At 47.5% G+C, this 21,352-nt stretch overlaps 1 protein-coding gene across 2 annotated transcripts; it reads left to right on the forward strand.

Annotated features, from left to right (window-relative positions):
* The first annotated feature begins 18 nt into the window (after positions 1-18).
* On the forward strand, positions 19-10,451 carry MED8 (mediator complex subunit 8). Of its 2 annotated transcripts, none has more exons than XM_063345114.1 (7): positions 19-98; positions 3,138-3,256; positions 4,288-4,432; positions 5,115-5,255; positions 5,667-5,748; positions 6,785-7,033; positions 9,987-10,451. In XM_063345114.1, exons 1-7 carry the CDS (start codon positions 93-95, stop codon positions 10,049-10,051), a joined length of 807 nt encoding a protein of 268 aa, XP_063201184.1. In that variant the 5' UTR covers positions 19-92; the 3' UTR covers positions 10,052-10,451. The 2 variants fall into 2 exon arrangements, with proteins under 2 accessions (XP_063201184.1, XP_063201183.1); XM_063345113.1 differs by lacking the exon at positions 19-98 and adding an exon at positions 565-2,750.
* Positions 10,452-21,352: the final 10,901 nt, after the last annotated feature.

Here is a 21,352-nt window from a genome sequence, read left to right on the forward strand (position 1 = left end):
CCTCCGCCCTCGCGCCCGCCCGGCCCCGCCCCATCGCGGCGCGCGGCTGACCCGGAAGCGCCGCTCTCCCGTGGCAACGGGCGGGCGCCGCCATGCAGGTGAGGGGCGGCGGGGCCGGGCCGGGGCCGAGCGCGGGTGCGGCCCGTCCGGGGGCAGCGGGACGGCTCAACGGCGTGGCGGGCCGGGCGGGTGGCGGGGCAGGGCCGGCCGGGGCCTTGCCCGCGAGCGGGAGGCCAGCGCGGCCTGCGGGGCCGGGCCCCGCGTTTCGGTGCCTCCTGCCACGGACGGCCCGAGCTCTGCGGGGCTCGGCCTGAGGCGGCGGCCAGCGCGATTCCTGCCCATCCTCGTCCCCTTTGGTCGCCGGGGGTTCGAACCCACCCCAGTCTGAAGCAGCCTGGATGGGAGGCCGAGCTCGCCCCCGAGCAGCTGATGCAGTGCTTTCCTGCGCACCAGCCTCCTCTTGCTGCACGGCTGTAGGGTGAGCGTGTGTCCCGGTACCTGGGTGCACCTCTCCCTCTCAGGCCTTGCTGCAGCCCTTGGTAAGAGTCATCGCACCAAAGGTGCAGCTACCCAGCAGCCTGGTTTTGCCACTACCCAAGAAGGCAATGCCCACAAGTAGTTGTGAGAGCAAAATAAGCTACTGATGTAATTCTCTATAAACTGTTGTTTGCACATCCCTTGTGTTTAATAGCCTTGAGTGAATTTTCATTGATGGAAGAAGGATCTAGTTACTTTTTGAAGCACTGTGAATTTTTAGCATCCATGGTGTCCAATGGAAAAGAGTTGAAGAGGTTAATGACAGGTTAACAGGCTGTAAAGATCCACCTCCTTTGGTTTGTTTGAAACCACTACCTGCTGGCTTTATGCAAGTCTCTTGGTTTTCCTACTGGAAAAGAAAGTGAAAACGATTGTCCTGCAATTCCTTGTCTATAGGGTTTGTTATATTGTCTCGTCATTTCAGCCACTCTGCTGCATCTATGGAACTGAAAAACATTTTTGATCGTCGTTGTTGCCTTTATTTGTACATATTCCTACTGTATCCCTTTTCAGTTGGAGGGACAGGAGTGACACATAATATTCGAGATACAAATATACGATGTATTTTTACGATGACATAATGATGCTTAGTTTTCTGTTGCTTTCCTAATAAACCCTATTATTGCTTTTCCTTCCTTGACTGCTTCTTGAGCCTTGGGCAGATGTTTTCGTGGGTTACCCTCAGATAATCCTGAGATCTTGTTGCTGAGTGATAACGTTATCAGCTCAGAGACTGTCATTGTGTACGGAAAGTCAAGATTGTTTTTTTTTCCCTCTTTGTTTTGACACGTGCGTTGCTTTACATTTACCTACTCTGAATTTCATCTTTACCTCTCAGTTGCTCCATATCAGGAGGTCCTTCAGCAACCCCTCCCGTAAGCCCTATCTTTACTACCTTGCGGCAATTCAGTATTGCTAACAAACTCCTTAAAGCACCGCTTGAATATAGTATATGCCTGTGACAAGCACAGCATTTCTTGGAAGAACCGGTCGGTTTTATTGCATGCTTGCTTTGCAGTGCATACATCTGCTTCCAGCTCTTAATAGCTTTGGAGAGAGCCTATGAAAGAAGGAGGCTTGAAGTACACTGCTGCTGCAAGAGCAATCCGTGTGCCATAGGATTTCATTCATCCTCTTGAGGGCTTCTTGAATAAGCGCAGGCAACACGCCAGGTGAATTGTCGTAGGTGCATATGCCTGGCGCCCCGGCAGTAAAACACTGGCTACCGGCCCAGCTTGTAAAACAGGCATTAGTTAATCTTCTTGCACAAACGCAGTGCACACAAACAGTTGTAGACTCATTTCTTAATTGCACAGGAACTGACTAGTCCCAGCACAAGATGGAGGAGAATGATTTTATCTGGAGCTGCAACACACAGAAATCTGCTCCATGAATCCACTCCATGGACTGGGGATCAAATTTTAACAAAGTTGACTCAGCCGTTTCTTCTAAGGTGGTTAAGTGAAGTGAAGTCTGATCACTGATTACTACAAAAAGCCTTTATAATCTTGTCAAACTAGAAATAAAATAGAATAATTTTATGTTCTTGGGAACATGGAAGATAGCTGGTAATCTCTCCAGTGAAGGTCACACTGGTCCAGTGTGTTTAAACAGAAAAACAAACCCAATAGCAAGCGTGCCAACAGCCTGAGTCACTCTATCTGCTTTCTCAATCGGCATTCCCTTTCTATTATTTGATTGCTTTGTCCCACCCTCCTCATGGATTATTATTGTACAGTTCTCAACTTACATGAGCAGTTCATTAGGGATGGGGCTTTAATTATGTTTTGCCCAATACCACAGTATGAATAAGTTAGAGTAGATAAGATTCTAGAGGGTTTTTGCAATAGTCAAGGATATGCCTTGGTGTCTTTGGCAACAGAATCCCTGTCCTGACACTTTGTCTGTCACCATCCTCCCTCACCCCGGGATGTCGGTAGTTGTAATCCAGAGCAAAAGGCAGGAGGTGATGTGTGCGTGTGTTGGTATGTCCGGTCTCTGTCACAGCAGGGTCTCCCGCAGCCAGTGAGGCACAAGCAGCATAGGAGCTGCTGGTTTCTTTAACAGCTGGAAGTGGCACTGGGGCAGGAAGAAAGTAAAGAATGAGGTGAAGGGCAGAAACTGGAGTCTTTCGGCCACGGACCTGATACTCATTTTGGAAAGGACTGTTTCGGATGAAGACGTCACTGTACCCACATCTGCTGTCAGAAAAGGTTGAGGGAATGCTAATCTACTTTGAGCTGGGTTAGCTTAAATGGCTCACGAAGGTGGCATGAGCTAAATTTGATGACTTTGCCTGATGTAGTAAAAAGGAGATGTAAGTGATAATGTCTTCACTACACTCATCTAGATCTTAAAAAGAACAGCTACCCAAGGGTTTGTCTCAGGCATAAGTCTTTTGCCTAAGTGTTCCTACCCAAGGGGAAGGGGGTCAGTGTGAAACCATAGGATTTTAATCTCCAGAGTCTCTGTTTTCTTCCCCTGTAAAGGAGGCTCTCTGTAGGAGAGATTGGACTATGGATGCATGTGTGTGGATCCACAACACCATGGGAAAGTGTTAAGCTTTGTCCTCGTCCCTTGTCTTTCTTGCCTTTTTTTAGAGAGAGGAGAAGCAGCTGGAGCTGACCCTGGAAGCACTCATCAGTCAGGTGGCCGACCTGAAGAACTCCTTGGTCAGTTTTATCTACAAGCTGGAGAACGAGTATGACCGACTCACGTGGTAAGGTGTCACAGAGCTGGGGGCACTGTCGATCACTGCTGAAGCTGTTCCAGACTTGGCTCATTAAAAACCATTAGCCTATTGTCAGTATGTTTAAATTTGCTTTTCACATTTCTGCTCGAGGAACCACTACACGTCTTTCATCAGAAAACCAGTTGAAATCCATTGGTTTCGTGCTGTATAGTAACGGAGTCATGCTAACACCTTTTAATCTAGACCTGTTATGAGAACTAGATTTGCATCTGCAGTGACTGGAAGCTTCTTGGACAAAATATCTTAGAAACCCCCATACACTATAAAATGAGCAATGGTTCTTTCTGCATTCCTTGACCTTTCTGGCTCTGGTATAAACTGAGCTCTAGTGTTTTGCTCGTTCTGTGTGTTTTACAAGACAGTTTGAGAGACTTGCAAGGTGGCATTTTCTTCCTGATGGAGCATAAATATGTTATAGCTACAGATTAGTAAACTAGGCAGTATCTTAGTGTCTGCCACTGCAGCAAAGCTTCACAGGCAGTTAGCATTTATAGTTAATGTTGCAGAAGGCAGGTGAGGTGATGAATCCCCCAGAGAGAGCAAGCTGAAGGGGACCTCCTTGACAAGATTATCAGTTATTTTGCTTCATTATTGCTTAGGCTGGATAGCCAAGCTATAAATGTTGTCTCTCCTGGCTGTGCTGCTTAGGACTTAAATTGTTTCTCAGACCTTGCTCTAGAATTGCGCTGGGAGAGTTAGTGATAAGGAAAGCATCGCTTCTGTGTGTGTTACTGAAATCCCAAACAACTGCCACTTCCAGTGGTACTGCTTGTAACGTCCCTGAGCTGTTTGCAGCATTTGAGCTATTTGCAGCAGGGACTGGGGTTTGTCCACACCTGTACGTTCAGCACTAGGTTTTACTGATTACTGTCTGGAGTAGACTGGTTTGAGGAGTAATAGTGTTATTTCCTCACTTCTCAGCCATTTGAGTGAAGAAGAGATAAAAGCTATCTGTGGCATCCCTTTCCGTGTTCTGTCCTTTTTATTTGCTTTCCCAGGCCTTCAGTTCTGGACAGCTTTGCATTGCTCTCAGGACAGCTGAACACCTTGAATAAAGTGCTAAAGCATGAGAAGACCCCACTATTACGAAACCAGGTTATCATACCCCTAGTACTGTCTCCAGACCGCGATGAGGAGATCATGGTAAGGAACTTCCCTCTGAGTGTTGGCCCTGGAGTATCAGAAAGTACTTGTGTATCTGCTCCAGCTTGGCTTTCCTTGTGCTTGGCATTCCTCAGCTCTGTCTGTAGAGAAAGAAAAGGTGATGAGTAGTTCTGCCTGGGAGCTGCTTTGCTGGGGGGCTTTCACCTACAAACACTTGCACTGGATACACTTTGCAGGAGGTGTTCCTGTTCATAAATATCTTATTTTCATGATGTTGGGGCTGAAAGAGATAGTGTCGTCTTGTGTAACTGGGAAGTCTCCTTGCAAGCTCCTGGTTTTCTCCGCCGCAGCTGTGCTGTTTCTGTCAGACATCTGCACCTAGATTTGCACTGTTTGTCATCTGACCAACATAGGGTGTGTTACAGAACCTGGAGAGTGCGCTGGTAACGTTTATTCTCTGCTTGAATGAGAAGATATTTCAACTGATCATGGCCATGCTGGTGGGATTGCACTGCAGACCCCCGCGGCGGCATTTAGTCAGTTGTTCTGACTAAACAGGCACAGTGCAAATTCCTAGACAAATTGTTGAAACTTCCTAATGCTCCCCAGATCAAGGTGTCCCCCCAGCATGCTAATGGCCTTGTTCCAGCTCTGGTCTTGAGCAGTCTGAGTGCTGGTCTGGGGGAGGAGGCTCTGAGTGTGGCTTGTCCAACTATTGCAGCGGCAGACAGAGGGGCGTGTGCCCGTGTTCAGCCATGAGGTCGTGCCTGACCATCTTCGAACTAAGCCTGACCCTGAGGTGGAGGAGCAAGAGAAGCAGCTGATCACAGATGCAGCTCGAATTAGCCCTGATGTGGCACAGGTAGGTGAAGAAGAGTTTGATTCTTCTGCCTCTTAGTCCTAGGACACAAAATGCCCTTTAACTCTGCTTCCTTCACCCTTCCATCTGACAGTTGGGTTTTTTTGCTATGTCCTTTTCTCTCTGAAATTTCTCCAGCTGACCCTAGCTGAGGTTTGGTTTCCTCCACAGTTTCACAAACCAAGGGTATCTTGCCCGTTGGCTGTTCACAAGAGCTGCCATCAGACCAGAAAGGCTGTCCCATCCCCATAGTGCCCTCCTGCGTGCATTAGCACTGGGCTTTCTGAGCCCTGCTACCAAAATGCTTATGTTTGGTTACACAGACCCTGGTCAGCGAAAGCTTGTTAGTTTACCTTGCTGACTTGTACGAAGTTGGAGGTCTTCTGGTGGTTTCTGATGGTTTTCATTTTGCAGAAACAGATCCAAAGTCTGAACAAAATGTGCTCAAATCTGCTGGAGAAAATCAGTAAGGAGGAGCGTGAATCTGAAAGCGGAGGTATGTCACTGAGATGGAAGTGGGCTACAGGGTCCAAGCAGCAGGCTTGAGAGAGTAGTGGCAAAATAGGTAAATCAGAGGGCCTGAAGCATGGAAAATGCAGATGAGCAGCATAGAGGAAACCATTCCAGAAGATGCAAGATTGGCTGTCCTGGAGACCCCACATTTGAAAGGAGGTCCTGTGGGTGTGATGTGTCCTGCTTGTGTGATGTATGCATGGCAGAAAGGTCATTCCAGCCCTTTGCCATATCCCCCCTTTGAGGAGGTGGTAAGTATTTACCAGGAAAACATCCCAATCAACTTGGATTAATAAAAATAGCTGTGAAAATGCAGTGTCAGTGAATGGGAAACCCCCTAGCTATGTTTGGACTGAGTCTACAACATGTTTTTTGGCAGGCTTTTCTGTGACATCCTCTAGGTGATGTCTGCTTCACTCATGGTCAACCTTTTCTGTTTCTGACTCTGATGCTGGACATCTGTATTTTATTGGCCTCTGCCATCAGCTGTTCACCGTTCCTGGGAGTGCGATGCACAACTCTCAAAGGGTTTTTTGTCATCTTTGACACAGTCATAGTGTAAGCAAGGACCCAAGCACAGGTTCTGTCGGGTTTCTGGGATTAATAGCTTAACTGGGCAGGTGTGTGGTAGAAAAAGGTGCAGACATCATGCTGCTCATGGTCCTCCAAAAGGGGATGTTGCCATTGTTTATCTAAAACACAGTCCTTGTTACCTGCCATAGGATTCAGCATGGAAGAGCCTTTAGTGGGAACATTGTCATGGGCATGGAGGAGTTGCCTCCCGCTGTCCTCCTTCCCTAAGCAGCATATGCCCTGCTCTCAGTGGAGAAATTCATGGGTCACCCCTGTCCCTGGATTTTGCAGCTTCTTTGACCCTGCTGAGATTCCTGTAAGACAGATTGTTAGAAGCTGATCTCTGTTACATGCCCCAAAATAGCAGAAAAGTAAAATCAGGACCAGCTATGCTAGTTTTTAGACTTGATTGCTAAAAAGCTCCAAAATATCTTCTTTTTCTGCAGGTTTACGACAGAACAAGCAGACTTTCAACCCTGCAGATACCAATGCACTGGTAGCAGCTGTGGCCTTTGGGAAAGGACTGTCAAACCGGAGACCCCCTGGCTCTGGAGCATCTGTCCAGTCAGGTCAACCAGGAGCTGGTGCCATCATTGCAGGTGCTTCAGGCATGCAGCAGGTCCCAATGTCAGGTGCACCAGCTCAGCAGCAGCCAATGCTGGCAGGAGTGCAGATGGCACAAGCAGGACAGCCAGGTAAGTAAGTTGCATATCTGAGAGCAATTGAAATGCAGGGAGCAAGAAAGACAAATGCAGATGTAAAGATCCTTACCCCATCACCTTTTAGATACAGCCGAGTAAGAGGTTCCTTTCTGGCCTTATTAACATGAGTCAGGTTGTAACAGTGGAGTAATACCTGCTTAAAATTGGCTCAGAGGTTGAAATGGATGCCAGCCATCCAGCTTCAGCTTCTTAACTCACTCTGCAGTACCATTTTAATAATAGACTTCATGAACATAGCAATCAATATGGAGGGAGATGACAGTGTAGTTTTGTGTTGGGGGTTTTGCTGTCAAATTTAAGTTGTGGGTAGGCAATAAAGTTGAAAAATTTGATGATAATGAGTTATTTTAGGTAAGGAAAAAACCAAAAGCTGTCTGTAAAGAGTGACAGAAGGATTTCATATACCAAGTGACTTCACTTAATGATAGTAGATGACATTTGTATTAAATATAAAGTGAAAAACATAGGCATTGCAATTTGACTTTACATGTCCATCACCTTGGCTAGTTACTTGTATTTGGGAAATAGATACATGATATAACAGTTCTGTAAAGACAATAATTAGACGTTCAGTTGGGGCAAAAATGCAAAACAAATGTTAGAAATTACTAGAAAAAGAACAGAGAAACAGAGGATATTATTAGGCCATTGTATGAATCCATTGGGCACCCACACCTGCAATATTATGTGCACTTCTGATCTCTTCTCTGGTACTGGGGATAACTTTGGGGTAGGGAGAAGAAAATATGGAAGCCTATAAAGTCCCAAATTGTTTATAGCAGGTGAATGGGGAATGATCGTTCACTGATTCCCATGATACAGAAGCATTGATGAAAGTGCACTATCAGCTTGTAGATTCAGAACAAAAGGGAGATACTTTTCTGAATACTAAATAATTACACTGTAGAGCACATTGCCAAGTGTGTGATAGGTAGATAAAGTTTATATGGGATGGAAAAGTAAGCAAATAGGTAAATGAAAAATGATGAAAAATCAGTCAACAGCTCCTTAAATCTCCTCTTCTGTCAGGAGTGGGTTTGGCCTGGGGGATCTACAGGCCTAACCCTGTGCCGTCATTCTTATGTTCACATTAATTGAGATTTTGGATATCGGATATCCTAATTGGTGTTTTCTTGCCTGTATAATGACTGTTGTTCAGAAATGAACTTGAGCAATAATATTAATCCTAATTTAATTATGTATTTATGTAAGAGTTAGAAAGTAATTTCCAGTGTGATTTGGAAACAAAGAAGGCCCCTGTGATTTCTGGCTGCATACCCACAAACACTGTCTCGGGGATGGGAAGACAGTCACTTCTGTACATCAAGCAGAGTGCACTGGTAACAAGAGCACTTGTCCAGCCTGTGTTACCGGGAAGTTCCCTTCTGATAAGAGCAGCTATATTGGGTTTCGCCAAAGGTCAGTCCCCATTGTCCCGGTTTTGATAGTGCCCACAGCCGAGGCTGACAGAATATAAGAACAAAGTATATCCTGACAGCAGTTGTCGTTTAGGGATTTTAAGCCAGAGTTTGGCTTGAGACCAGTGGGTATAGAGCAGCCATCAATTTCTGCAGTTCCTTTTTGAATTACAATTTTGACTTCTAGAACACCTATGGCAGTATGTCCCACAGCTTTATCACATGTTTTGCTTAAAAAAAATTTCCTTTTTGTGTTTAAATCTTTTGCCTAATAATTTTATTGCATGCCTTTTTAGCCGTGTTGTGAGAAACAGCGAACAATCATTCCTCAGTTACCTTCTCCATACTAGTTTTCATTTGAAAGTCTGTCATATCCTCTTCCCTTTGTCCATCTTTTTTTTTTTTCCCAGCTAATGAGTCCTATTCTGTTTAATATGTCTTCGTGTGAAAATTATAATACATCTTGGACCATCCTTGTCACTCTTACCTGTACCTTTTCTGTTCATTTTCAAGACTGGGAACACCAGAACTGCTCACAGTATTCCGGACATGGGTGAACCATACAATCCTGTTCACTCTTCCTTTTGGAGTAATGTCTAACAGTATTTTTCTACTGATTATTAGCACTGAAGTGATATCAGATTGCCTGAAAATTCATTGCAGGCAATGACTCACTTTGGATATGTTTGAGAAAGTTCAATAATCTTTATTCTTTTAGCCATTTGCTCATCAAATCTTTTCTTGTCCTGCTGCACTACAGTTTTAATTTTCAGAAGTTGTCCTTTTTTTCCTGTTGTAATTTGAACACACATTACACTTTCTGAAGGAGTGTTCTTTGAACATCCGTCTGTGCTGCTCTTTAATCACTGTCTTTTTGTTTATTTTTCTGATCATTTTAGTTTTGTCTAGCACTGTACACTGCTAGTACAGTGTCTTTGAACACACTCCCATGTGTGATTGGTATCAGCAAAGAGTAATAATGCCCAAGAGGTGGATGCGGTTAAGAGAAATTAAGAGATCTGAGAGAGGCTTAGTAATTTAAATATACGCCCTGACTATAAATAATTCTACGTAGAAGGGGATACAGGCTGTTGTGTTTGCCTCTCTGAAGTGGAAGTGGAGATCAGTCTGGGTACTTCTGTGAGTGCTGCTGCCAGCAACTTCCATGAGGCTAAAGTCCCACACTCTTGTAAGAGCCTCCTGACAAAGAGAAAGGCTTGTTTAAGATGGAACAAGGATAGAATTTAAGAGGATAGCAGGGGGACACAAGAATTGCCAAGGAGATTTCTCAACAGAAAGATGCCAATTTGTAGAAGAGATTGATTGTGTTAGGTCAGAAGCTGGAAGATGCTGTAGCAGATAAGCCTAGCGTGGCTTACCTAGTGTAAGTATACCTTGACTGGAACAGGAAAAGCCCAGGCAGGGTTGCTGTGAGTCTTGCATGCTCCTGAGCAAATGTCGTCTCATATAGCCAATTTTGCACTGCTTTTTCTTTTTTCTCTCTCCAGGAAAAATGCCAAGTGGCATAAAAACAAACATCAAATCTGCTTCAATGCATCCATATCAGAGATGAGCTGAGATGAACCAGACCCAGGGATCAGCAGTTACCAGCGTTGTTCCCACTGCAGCCACCACACCTGGATTCCATCTAGGACTTCCAAGTCCCTTCACATATCCACACACCATATTTAGGGAGATAGGGGTTATGAGGCCCTTCCCTGGGCTTTGTTTAGTGCCAGGTAGCTTGTGTGGAGCTGTTTGCGGCTATGTCTCCAGGATACAAGTACTTCTCTGTTCAGTCAGAGCAGAGGACTTTGCTTCTGGTATTGATCCCATCTTCATGTCTGGCCTGGAGGAGAACTACCCTTTCCTGATACAGAACCTGAAGATATGCACAGAGCAGTCTGTTCCTTGTTTCTGCTTGTTCACTGCTTTCTTTACTCCCTCTTGTTGAATAAAGACCTTGTTATGCACACTGCAAGACACTGGTGTCCATCTCTTGGGTCATAAGGACTCTCATTTCCCTTTGGGAAAGGCTACAGAGCAGCTCCAGTCTAAAATACATAGAAAATGTTGAAGGCTGAGTGCTGGAGCTGCAGGTTTATGTGTAAAGAGCTGTTATAAAGTGAGTCAGCAGGGTACAAACATATGAAGTAAACATCTTGTTCATTGTAAACCCATTATGGCTCTTCCCCAGAAAGCAAAATACTGGGAAAGACTATTACAAGGCCCACAGCAAGAAGGCAGCATTTCAGGAACAGAAGCACAGAGCTTGTACTCTGATGCTGCTGCAAATCCCAGCTGGGTCTGATTTTACTTCCATAGTTCTCTGCTTCTGTGTTTCCTGTAAAGTTTCTTAGCTACTTCAGGATTAATTCATCACTTCAGAGGGGTGTTTGAATCTGCTCAGGACTGTGGCACTTCTGAAGTGGCCAGGCTGTGAGGTCTGGCCCATTTGTCTTTGGAAGTGGGCATGGGGAAGCCATCCCTGTTCTACTTTCTGCCCTTGAGCTGTAACATATAATCTGCCTAATGAAAGATTCCTCTGAGAATAAAGGGTGGGGACACATGCCCACGGAGCATGTCACTACATACAGTGCTATCCTAAAGACAACTGCCCTGCCACTTGCTGCTCTTGCCTGGACTTCCCTTTCGACTTGTGGTGAAAGCCAGCACTGTATTTTACTCAATAGCATCTGTCAGCAATCTTACGGGTGAGGAAATCTCCACTCAGCAGATACAGCCTGCAGCTGCTCCTGCACTGCTTGCCTCTGAGCTAATCAGATCCAGCTTATTTGTGGAGGCTGTAGGCTGTTCTCCCAAAACAAAACCTTCCACAAAGCTGTGACTAGGGCAGTTATCAACCCATTTTGATATGCAGGCCCTTGAGAAAGCACTGGGCTGGGAAGTAGAAAAAGTTGAGCTGGAAGCACGAGCAGCTTATATGATAAGCAAAGCCGCTCCGCTACAAATGAGCCCAGCAACGTGTCTGCAATGGCACCAGCCCAGCCAGGCTGATAGGATTGCTTTTTGCTCCTGATGAACGCGGAGCTCCTGGCTCTCTCGGGTGCCGCTGACTGCAGCGGGGAGCTGGTGTGAAGGCAGGGCACACTGCTGGCTCTGGCGTGAGGGTTTTGTGCAGTGCCTGCAGCCCGATGGCAGGGGAGTTGGAGCCTGCAGGGCGATGGGCTGAGCACCGTGAGGATGGCTGTTCCCTGCTCTATGTCATGTCCTTGCTTTGGTTGGGAAGGAAGGCAGAAAACTGTCAGAGGAACATGTGTCAGATCCCTGGCACTCATCATCCATGGAGCCTCAGCTCTAGGACGCTGCTCACTTCATCACCCCAGCTTGGCTTCCTTATAAAGGTAAAATGTCCCATTCAGGAGCGCCTGGGCCAGCAGCTGGCTGGGGCGATTCGGTCAGCCTGGGACACAGGCTGCCTGCTACCCGCACTAACCTGGCTCTCCCGAAAACGCCTCCAGTGGGGCAGGCCAGACCTTTCACACACTTGGACGGGAGGAAGGGAAATACAGGCAGGGTTTTTTTCCGTAGATTATAGAGCTGGGGAGGCCGGCTAGGCTCGCCAGCATAACTTCCTGCATGACACAGACTGCCCTGAATTAGTTCTTGTGTAAATTAGAACACTGTTGTTAGGAAAACAGTTGATCTTGAACGGATACGTCTCTGCTACAGTGGCTGGTAGGTTGTTCTAAAGGTTAATTTTCTTATTGCACCTTATATTGAGGCTGCATTTCTTTCATTCCCTTCAAGTCGCTGGATCTTCTCAGCCAGGGAGTGAGCCCCCGAGTTGTTAGTCCCAGAGAGAGGAGTCGGATATTATGATCAAGCCTTCCTGATCCTTTCTTACGATAAACTGAACTGATGAAAGTCCCTTTTGCTTTAAGGCATATTTTCCATTTTCTACTTCTTGGCTCACGTCCAAATCTTCTTATGCATCTGTGTCCTTTGGGACACTGGACTAGGACACGCTATTCTAATTGTGGGAATGGGAATTTCAAATGCAGAGCGACTTTAACCTCTTATCCAGTCGCTGCCAATGCTTGAATGTTTAAACAGGGAACAGGCCTTTTACCCATAAAGTCATGGTGGAAGTTCATGGTCCACTGCTTGTCAGCATGGCCTGCAAGCAGGGATTCACCGTTCCCGGTGCACTCTGTCAGAATAAAAACACAGCCCTGCTGGGTCAGGGTAAAGGCTCTGTGCCCCGCTGCGGCAGGGACCGAGCAGGCGATCAGGGAAGCACATGGGATGTGCTGCCACACTGAGCCCTCAGGGTTTTTTTCCCTGACTTGTCCGATCCCTTTTTGAACTTGTCTCTTCCTAATAGGATGATTTCAGCAGGGAAGAGGCTCAGCCCCGGCACAGCAGGCACTGCCAGGCTGTCTGGGCCCCAGCTCGGGTGCGGGAACGTGATGGAGACCATGAGCACCGGTTTATTCTGTCCCCACAAGCCTCCTGTCAGTACCAGCCAGGCTCTAGTGCAGAGGATGGACACGTTTTGCCACATGGCCTTGCTGCCCCAGGGATCCCAAGGGCTCCAGATCACTGATGTGCCCCTAGCTCCCAGGACAGCATGCTTTACCCATCATGACTTCGTTTCCTTCCAGGTCATCAGCTTTACACTATTTAGCATTCCCTGCTAGAAACACATCCTGGGTGCCAGTTCCCCAGGGAGCATCTCTTCTGCTGCCTCGCACCTGGCCAGGCCGCCAGCGCTCTTGTTCCTTGATCACACACGCCGCCATACCAGCCAGCTCGCTCTCTGATATTTAAGAGTACACAGTGCCACAAAAACGATCATGTTAGTTTGACAGGTTTATTGTCTGTAATCCCTGATGATTGCTATTTATATTTCTCTGCTTCTCTGATCGATACGATCACATATTTTTTGGTCATTATTTTGCATGGGGTGACTGTCGAATAGACACACCTGTTTACCAGGCCATCCTGTTTACTTTTTTAAAATGCTGGCATAACATCAGCTTGCTTGTTCTCTGGACCTTCTCCAGGCTTCCTTGTCTTACTGAATGCCAGCATTAATCGTTTGCATTTTTAAAAACAGATATTTTTTTTTTATTTATTTTGAGATGCAGGATACCTGGACTGCTGAATTTTTAACATTTGCCTTATGCAACTGTTGTTTAACATCTTCCTGAGTTACTGTTAGAGTGGAAAGCGTTTCACCCTCGTGACAGGAATGCTTCATCTGGCTTCCTCCCAAATGCAGGAGCAAGATATTTATTGCCTTTCCTTCCTGCCCAGCTATCTGCAGCCCATACGTGCATCCAGCCGTGCTGGGTGGTGCGCCCAGCCTGTCCTGCTGATGCCTTGGGCCAACTTGCCTCTGGAAGCCGTGAAGCTCGGCGTGGTGCCACCACTTCCCTCTATCTCTCTGCATCCACTGATCAGCACAACAAACATTTGCCATGTGTTCATTCTCTTGTCCCATCCCCAAGCAGAGATGTGCACACAGGTGTTGTCTTTTGTTTGAAAAAGGAAAACATAACACTTTTGTTTGGTTTTTTTTTTTTAGCCTACAGATCTTTTAAGTGGGTGTCATTAAGCCTTTACAGTGGAGGTGAAGTATGTAAGGTGTGAGGAGAGACGTGACTGAGAAGATCAGGGGGACAGCTGAGGGAGGGGAACCTCTGCCATTCTCTGCTCTCCACACTGCGGCTAAGGCAGGAAGGCAGGGTCTCAGCATGAGCTGGGGGGCCGTTTTCCATCCTCATGCTTGGATGGGACCTTTCTGACAGAAACATCTGAGACCAAAGGAGAAGTCTTCTGGTGGCTGGGTTGGGGGAGCCCGAACATTTTTTTATGCTAAGAAGCAACATAATGGGGTGTGTGCTGCCAAAAGGCAGTAAGCCAAGTTTTGCATCTGCATCACTGCCAAAGCAGCTTCACCTGCAGCTCACAAACATGGAAACAGCAGCAAAACGTGCCTCTGAAACGGCCACTGAAAAGCTTGGAAAATGCTTGAAAGTCAAAGGCACAAACGGAGAGAAAACAGAAACCCCAGGTTGGCCCCCTGCTTTCCCCTGGGCTCCCCCCATGAGCTTGGTGGCCCCCAGAGAGCCAGAGCACGTCTACATGACAGCTGGTGCCTCCAAATGAAGATACAGGTGCTTCGGAAAAATCCCAAGGAACTCCTCCTTCCAACCCAGTGCAATAAATCTTCATCTGTCTTAGAAGTAAAATGTTACCACTTTGTACCTCACACAGATGCTGTGGTAATAGAAGTACATGCTCCACAGTTTATTTGTTGTCCTTATGATACTGTAGCTGTCTGGGTGGATGCATGAACATTTGCCTTGGTGAAAACCTGCACTTACAAATTAATGAAAATCGTCTGCAATTTCCTCAGGGGTAACCCTGTACATGAGGAAGCACATAAGAGTAATGCAAAGTGTGCTGGCTGGCTCCTCTGAAGGAGAAGCTTTTGGGTTTTTTTAAGAAAGGAAATTACTGCATGTATTTTTGAGATGCATATTTTCCAAAGTCAGGGATCAAGAGCTGTGGTTCCTGCAGCAGCTATCTTGTCAGTGGTGCTCAGATTCTGTCACTGATTTACCCACTTGCTGTAAGGCTTCTCCCTTTGCTACCATCGTGTCCAAACATCTTCTGCATTGAATTAGCAGTGGTGCTAAGGTCCTGCTTGGCATGGAGCTCCTTTCCTCTGAGTAAAGACTCTGCCCCAGGGTACTTTTGCATTATGTTTTTTGTTGAGTGTTTGCTGGCCATGTTTTGGGCCAAAGGGACATCATTGCTGTCTATTTTGAAGCTGCAGCGTTTCCCAGGATGTTCCTCTCCTGAACGCAGGAGAGGAACTCCTGAACCCTTCTATGCCTATTGCCAGGCAGCCTTGGTGGGACGTGTCTGTCGCCTAGTGCCATGTGCTAGTCCTGGGGTCTGCCTGCCCTGGAAGCAGCATGGAGGTGTGCTGCTCCAGCGGGAACTGGGCTTTGAAGCATGCGGTGCATGTTTACGTGGAGTTTATTTTTGGTACTGATGCAGTACTGAAGTCAGGGTCCTGCTGTGCGGGACGGGAGAGATGGCTCTTGTCTCCTGCTCTGTGGCAGCAGCATGGCGGGACTTCAAAGCACTGCCTAAAGAGCTAATGGCAGTAGCTAATATGGGACAGGTTTGTATCCCCCCTGAGAAATGCATTCTGCGTAAATGGGGCCGAGGCGCCATAATTTTGGCTGTCTTGGTTTTGTATATTTAGGTTCCCTTGGGCACCGCAGCAATAGAAACAGCCACAGTCGTCATCATCATTGTAGAGCAGCCCGTTTTGCTCCAGCCAGTGAAACAACGCACCAGGTCGTGACTCGATTGCATGGGGCTCTGGGGAGCACACATCGTGTGCAGCCCCACGCTGCAGAGCTCAGGGCTGGGCAGGGAGCTGGGCAGCACGGGGCTGCGGGCAGGAGGAGCTGGGCAGCAGGACGCACAGCCCTGGGCAGCTGCTGAGCTGGGAATGACTTATACGAAGCCTCTGTGGGTGTGCCCACTGTTGCTCTTAACCATTTGTATTCACTCACATAGGGAATAAAAAAAAATAGGGATTAATAGGCATGCTCCAACCCACGTTTTGAGCACGCAGCTCCCTCTCCTTTGCTTCTTTGTGTCCTGTGCTCCCTGCTGTGTCTTGCTGGAGCTTAAGCACAAGATGCTTGTCCCCATACACAGTGCAGGCAGGAGGGCATCCAAGAAGGCTTGTTATGTTCACCATCAACAACACTTTTTGGAGAGGTATTTGCAGAAAGGAGGCCACTACGTTCTCTGCCCACTATCTCGGAGCAGTTTACTGCATATCTCTGTTTCCCTCCTGGTTATATCTGTCCCTTCAAGGGCGGACGGTTGCTCCTGGCTATCTGGGAGAAACGCTGCAGCCCCTCACCGTGGGAGCTGCCCCATTGCTTCTCTCCTCTGTCCCCATGCCCCTTGGACCTGCCAGGCAGGATCTGCCACGAGTTCTCTTATCCCTCAATTTCCTTTTCTTCCTCACCCACTGTGGGTCTCAAGGCATGCACTGTGCTGCTGACTGTGCCGGTGGAGAACCTCAGAAGCACAGAAGATGCCAGGTAGGCTGGGGAGGACGGCAGCCACTGGGGAGGCAGGCAGCGTCCCCCACCAGCCTGCAGCCCGGATGAGCAGGCAAAGCCCAGCCCCGGCTGGAGCTCAAACACGGCCTCATTTCACGGCAAAACAATCCCTCTTTGTGCGGCCTGTTCTCCCAGAACAATCCTCTGCTCTGACAATGTCCTTTCTGTGGCTTAGTCCCTGCAGAGTGACCAGCAGCGTGCTCAGCCTGACGCCTGGCAACTTGCACCAGCGCCTGCCCACAGCCCTGCTGCCCCACAGCCGAGGTGCAGCGCCCGGGACCCCCGGCCTGGGCAGCCTCTGCTCGGGACTCTGTGGCCGCTTCAGGTCAAGGCAAAGTCTTCCCAGGAAAGTCTCCAGCAAAGCCTGGAGCACTTGGGAGGGGTTTTTCTTCTGGCTTTGTTTGCTCCACGGAGCTGCATGATGCCGCTGCACCACACGTTAGGAGGGCAGCCCTGGGACGCAGCTGTGGAGCGTGGCATGTGGGAGTCAAGTCACCAAATCTGACTGTAATCCCAACTGCCTGCCGGGGGTGGAGAAGTCACCCGGCTTTGCCAAGCTGCTCTCTCAGGCTCCAGGCAGTCTGGGGCAGGTTTCTGGAGCTGATCAACTCCCGTGGGCTCCAAATCACAGAGATAAAATGGCTTCAGACAGAAAGGGAGATTCTGGGGAAGAGAAGGACCAGGGCTTTCCAGTGACATGCATTTTCCCTCTTCAGGAGCATGTGCCTATGGGGCAGCCTTGAAAGCTCCCTAAGAAGGGGCAGTTTTCAGGTCCCTACCAGAGACAGAGCTCACAGAACTGCCATGGTCTTCTGCCATGGCATGATGCATGTCAACAATCACAAACACTTGCACTGGTCTGCTTGGACTCCTGTTCTGCTGCACATATTGAAGCCCCCACACCTCCTGACTCCAGCCACGGCTCTGCAGCCTGTTCCCCACCCAGGATTTGTGCGGGTTCAGAACAAGCACTGCTATTCCATAAGGTTATCCTATAGGCCACAGGAAAAAATGGGGATACTTCAGCAGGTCCAGAGTGGGCTGAGACTTCTGGCGTGTCTGTGGAGGAGCCCAGGGTGTCACGCATTGCTGGCGTGATGTTGCCAGCCCACGGAGGTGAGTGTCAGGACTCACGCCAGAGAGGCTGATGGCTTTTATGCAGCTGATAAAGAATTCTTGTCCTGGCAGGAAACCGCAGTCATGCGTGCTGCCCACCCCGGCTGGCAGGCAAAGTCCAGCAATTAAACACACCAGGGTGAAAGTCTGCCATCAAAGCATCTGTGCTCCCGCGCACCACCACGGTGCCTGCAAGCTCCTAGGTGATGCTTCTGTCTTCCCTTTTATCTCATGCTATGCTTTTTCCAGGTGATGTTTCAAAGTAGAACTACAGCATCACGTTACAGCAGGGATTTCAGCGGGGTCATTTCATGCCTGCTGGCTACAGAAATGTTGTGAGCTGTTTCCTGGTAGCTTGAGGGGCTTCTAGGGACTTTGGATTCCAGGATGGAAGGTATTTCTTCTGGATGAAGGGGAAGAGGGCAACACTGACAGCGATGGGGTAATTGGTCTTTACTGCCAGGATGATGTAATCAGCATTAAATAACAGATAAAAGTTTGCAGAAGATGAGCCACTTAATGTTGATATCAACTGTGGAAGGAAGCAGCACACCAGCCTGAGATTAGCAAAGCGTGTGTGCTTGGGCACAGCCTATCTGCCCGTCTCTATTTGCTGAAATCGCAAACTGACATTATGCCATTTAATGGTTTTTCAGGCTCTGAGTAGTGTCATCTCTCTCCACTTTTAGTGGCCGTGAAAGCCTTGTTTTATTTTCTCAGTATAGACAGAGGTGGCGTAGGAGCATTTCTTGTATGTTTTGTGGTTGCCAGCGTAATCAACTTGTCATTTTTTGCCATGGAGTCATAGAGAAGGTGCGCAGCAATGATGTGTCGTTGATAGTGCTTCAGGGTCTAACCTCGGGAGAAAGGGAGAAGAGTTAAACAACATTAGAGAGCCAATTTACATGCAGTGTTTTTATCTGATCACATGCAAAATCGCTGGCTTTTCAGGATTAAACAGAAAAGCATGGGAGGATCTGGAAATCTTTTTTTCACTCCCTGGGTGTAATAATGTAGGTGAATTTGCTAACTATGTATGTCAAATACATTACTGCACAATTACACGGCCAAGTGCATATGTGTTTAATTTCACTAAATTCATTTGGTCTTTTTATTATCTTTTAGATTTTTCAAGTTGAATAATGACAATAGTTTTGCCACAAAAACCTCACAGTTCATTTTTTCAGTATTTTTAAAAAATAAATTCATAGTTATAAGTTCAGTGAATAACAGAATAGAAACTTACTGTACAAATCAGACATGATCAAATAGATATTTTAGTTCCCCAGAAAGCCTTTCTATCTCTGTCATAAAAACTGAGAAACGTAGCACCGGGAGGGGCTCAAAGCCCCCTTTTCCCCATCCAGCTGCATGGTGATCCTAGGCCACTCTTCAAGACTTGCACCAGAAAAGGTGCAACACTGAGAAACTGCGCCAGCATCTCACATTACATGCAGAAGAAATTATCGTTACTAATCCTTAAGGTCATAACCTTTCATTGAACTTCATTCCTTTTTCATTGCTTGGTTCCTCCAGACCTTCCCATCTGATAGTCTGATAATCCTCTGCACTGATGATGGCTCCCATCTTTGTGCCTTCAGCAAGTTACATTAGTGCACGCGGGCTTTTTGCACCAAGACAGAGCAACAAGGAGAAAGAGAGGCGCAGCTGGCTCTGCAAGAAGCAAGGAGAAACCAGGAGACAGGGACTAGTGGAGGGAACAACAGGAAGGAGGAGTGCAGAGACACGCACCCACCTCCATCTGATCGGATCTCTCTGCTGAGAAGGATCAGCAAAGCTCTCACTCAAGCTACACTGGAAATGGCGCGTTGCTCTCCAGGGTAAGCAATGGAGGAAGCAGCTTAAGTTCTCCCAGACTGGAGCCTGGTGCCGCCCAGGCTGCTGTGACTGAGAGCACAACAGCCAGGTTGTTTCCTGAATTGCAGCTGAAGAGTTAATGACCCGAAGGGCTTTGCCTGCTGCGGGAGTAGTTGGTGCAGGAAGGACACCCTCCTGCAGGCATGTGACCGATCATCTCTGGTGCAGCAGTCCAGACTGCAGGCAAAGCCACACACTTGGCTGGCTGCAAACAGCTTCTCTCCCAGATTTCAGGTCACGCAGGCAGGATTCAAGGTGGAATCAGAAGATTATCCATTTATAAAAGTCTCTCTTCAGACACTTTGGGAACATCAGGCTGTACACAACAGGTCACATCACTCTGCCCTTGTCTCCCTCACCCTCATCTCCCTTATTTTTGAGGAAGTTTCTTTACTATGTGTGCCTGGGATGCCCTGCTTCCAAAGAGGCCAGAAAGCAGAAGCCCAGATCCACAACACGCAGCAGATTGCTGGAGGCCTGTCCCCGAGTGTTAGGAGAGCACCCTGCATCACCCCCCTGGCTAGCTGTGACTGGGCCAGCACTACACCAGATCCACTTGCCCACAGCTAGGGTGCTCTGGCAGACCAGGGTCCTCGCACCAGCTGGAGCCCCTGCCCAGGCTGCTGCAGCTCTGGGGACATGGTAGGAAGGGGGAACACCGAGGAACTGCAAATACCTGCCGAGCATAAGCAGTAAAAAAAAGCAGACAGGCAGACAAGGGTAACCCATCAAAGCAAGTGAGTGTGAAAAGAAAAGCCAACTAATAGAGGAGAAATAAAATGGAAAATAAAATGGAAATGTATATTTGATGTATTGGAGAATTAAGGAGAGAAACAGAAGATGCAGTAGCAAGGCAAAACCAAAGAGCAAATACCCCACAGGAAAAATGGTGGAGACAGCAGACACAACAGAGAACGAGAGTCAAGGACTGAGAGAGAGGAGAAAGAAATTGCATCCAGAGCATAAGAGAGTGACCTGGAAATTTATTCCAATAGCAGGAAGAGGCTGGGCTGTGCAATTTGGGGCTCATTGTTAGAGACTGACAAGCCTGCCAGCAAGGGTGGATCCAGAGGACAGAAGGAATGCTTGGAGAAAACTATGAGATGTGGGATATGAGGTGGAAAAGTATCTAGTAGGGAGTGGGAAGGAATCCACTGGTGATCTCTCATTTCATGACAAACAACACAGCAAGATTTCCTCTGAATTGGACGAATCAACTTAAAATAGATGAACAGTGCAAAACAAAAGGAGAACCAAAAAGAAGTGAAGAATAGCAAATAAGACTGATGCCTGTACTTAACAAGGGAGGAAGAATGATCGAGACAGCTGCAGGCCTGCCAGTCTGATGTTAATAGGATTCAATTAAAGAGTAACACAGCACATGGACAGGAAATGGAAAGTGGGATAAAATATAGTCTATGATGTCTGACTAACCTGATGGTTAAAAAAATCATTTCTATAAAGCTATAGGCCCTGTGTGGACTCCAGGGAAGGAGCTGGGAACCTTGGGACCAAGTGGGAACCTTGGTAGATGGTGGGGCAGAAACGAGCACAGGAATTTCATGTGGGAAGGACTAGTTAAGGTGAAGATGAAAGCAGAGCCTGGTGAAAGGCAGCATATCAGGACACAAAGAAGGTTGCAACTGAGGTACTTCGTGGATGTTCTTATAAACTGATTTCCTTAAGGACTGGCACAAATAGTAGGTGCAATCTGATGAAATCAGAATGTTGTGGTGCATTGGAACTGTAGG

Source organism: Chroicocephalus ridibundus, chromosome 8 (genome assembly GCF_963924245.1).
Source record: "Chroicocephalus ridibundus chromosome 8, bChrRid1.1, whole genome shotgun sequence".
Taxonomy (NCBI): Eukaryota; Metazoa; Chordata; class Aves; order Charadriiformes; family Laridae; genus Chroicocephalus; species Chroicocephalus ridibundus.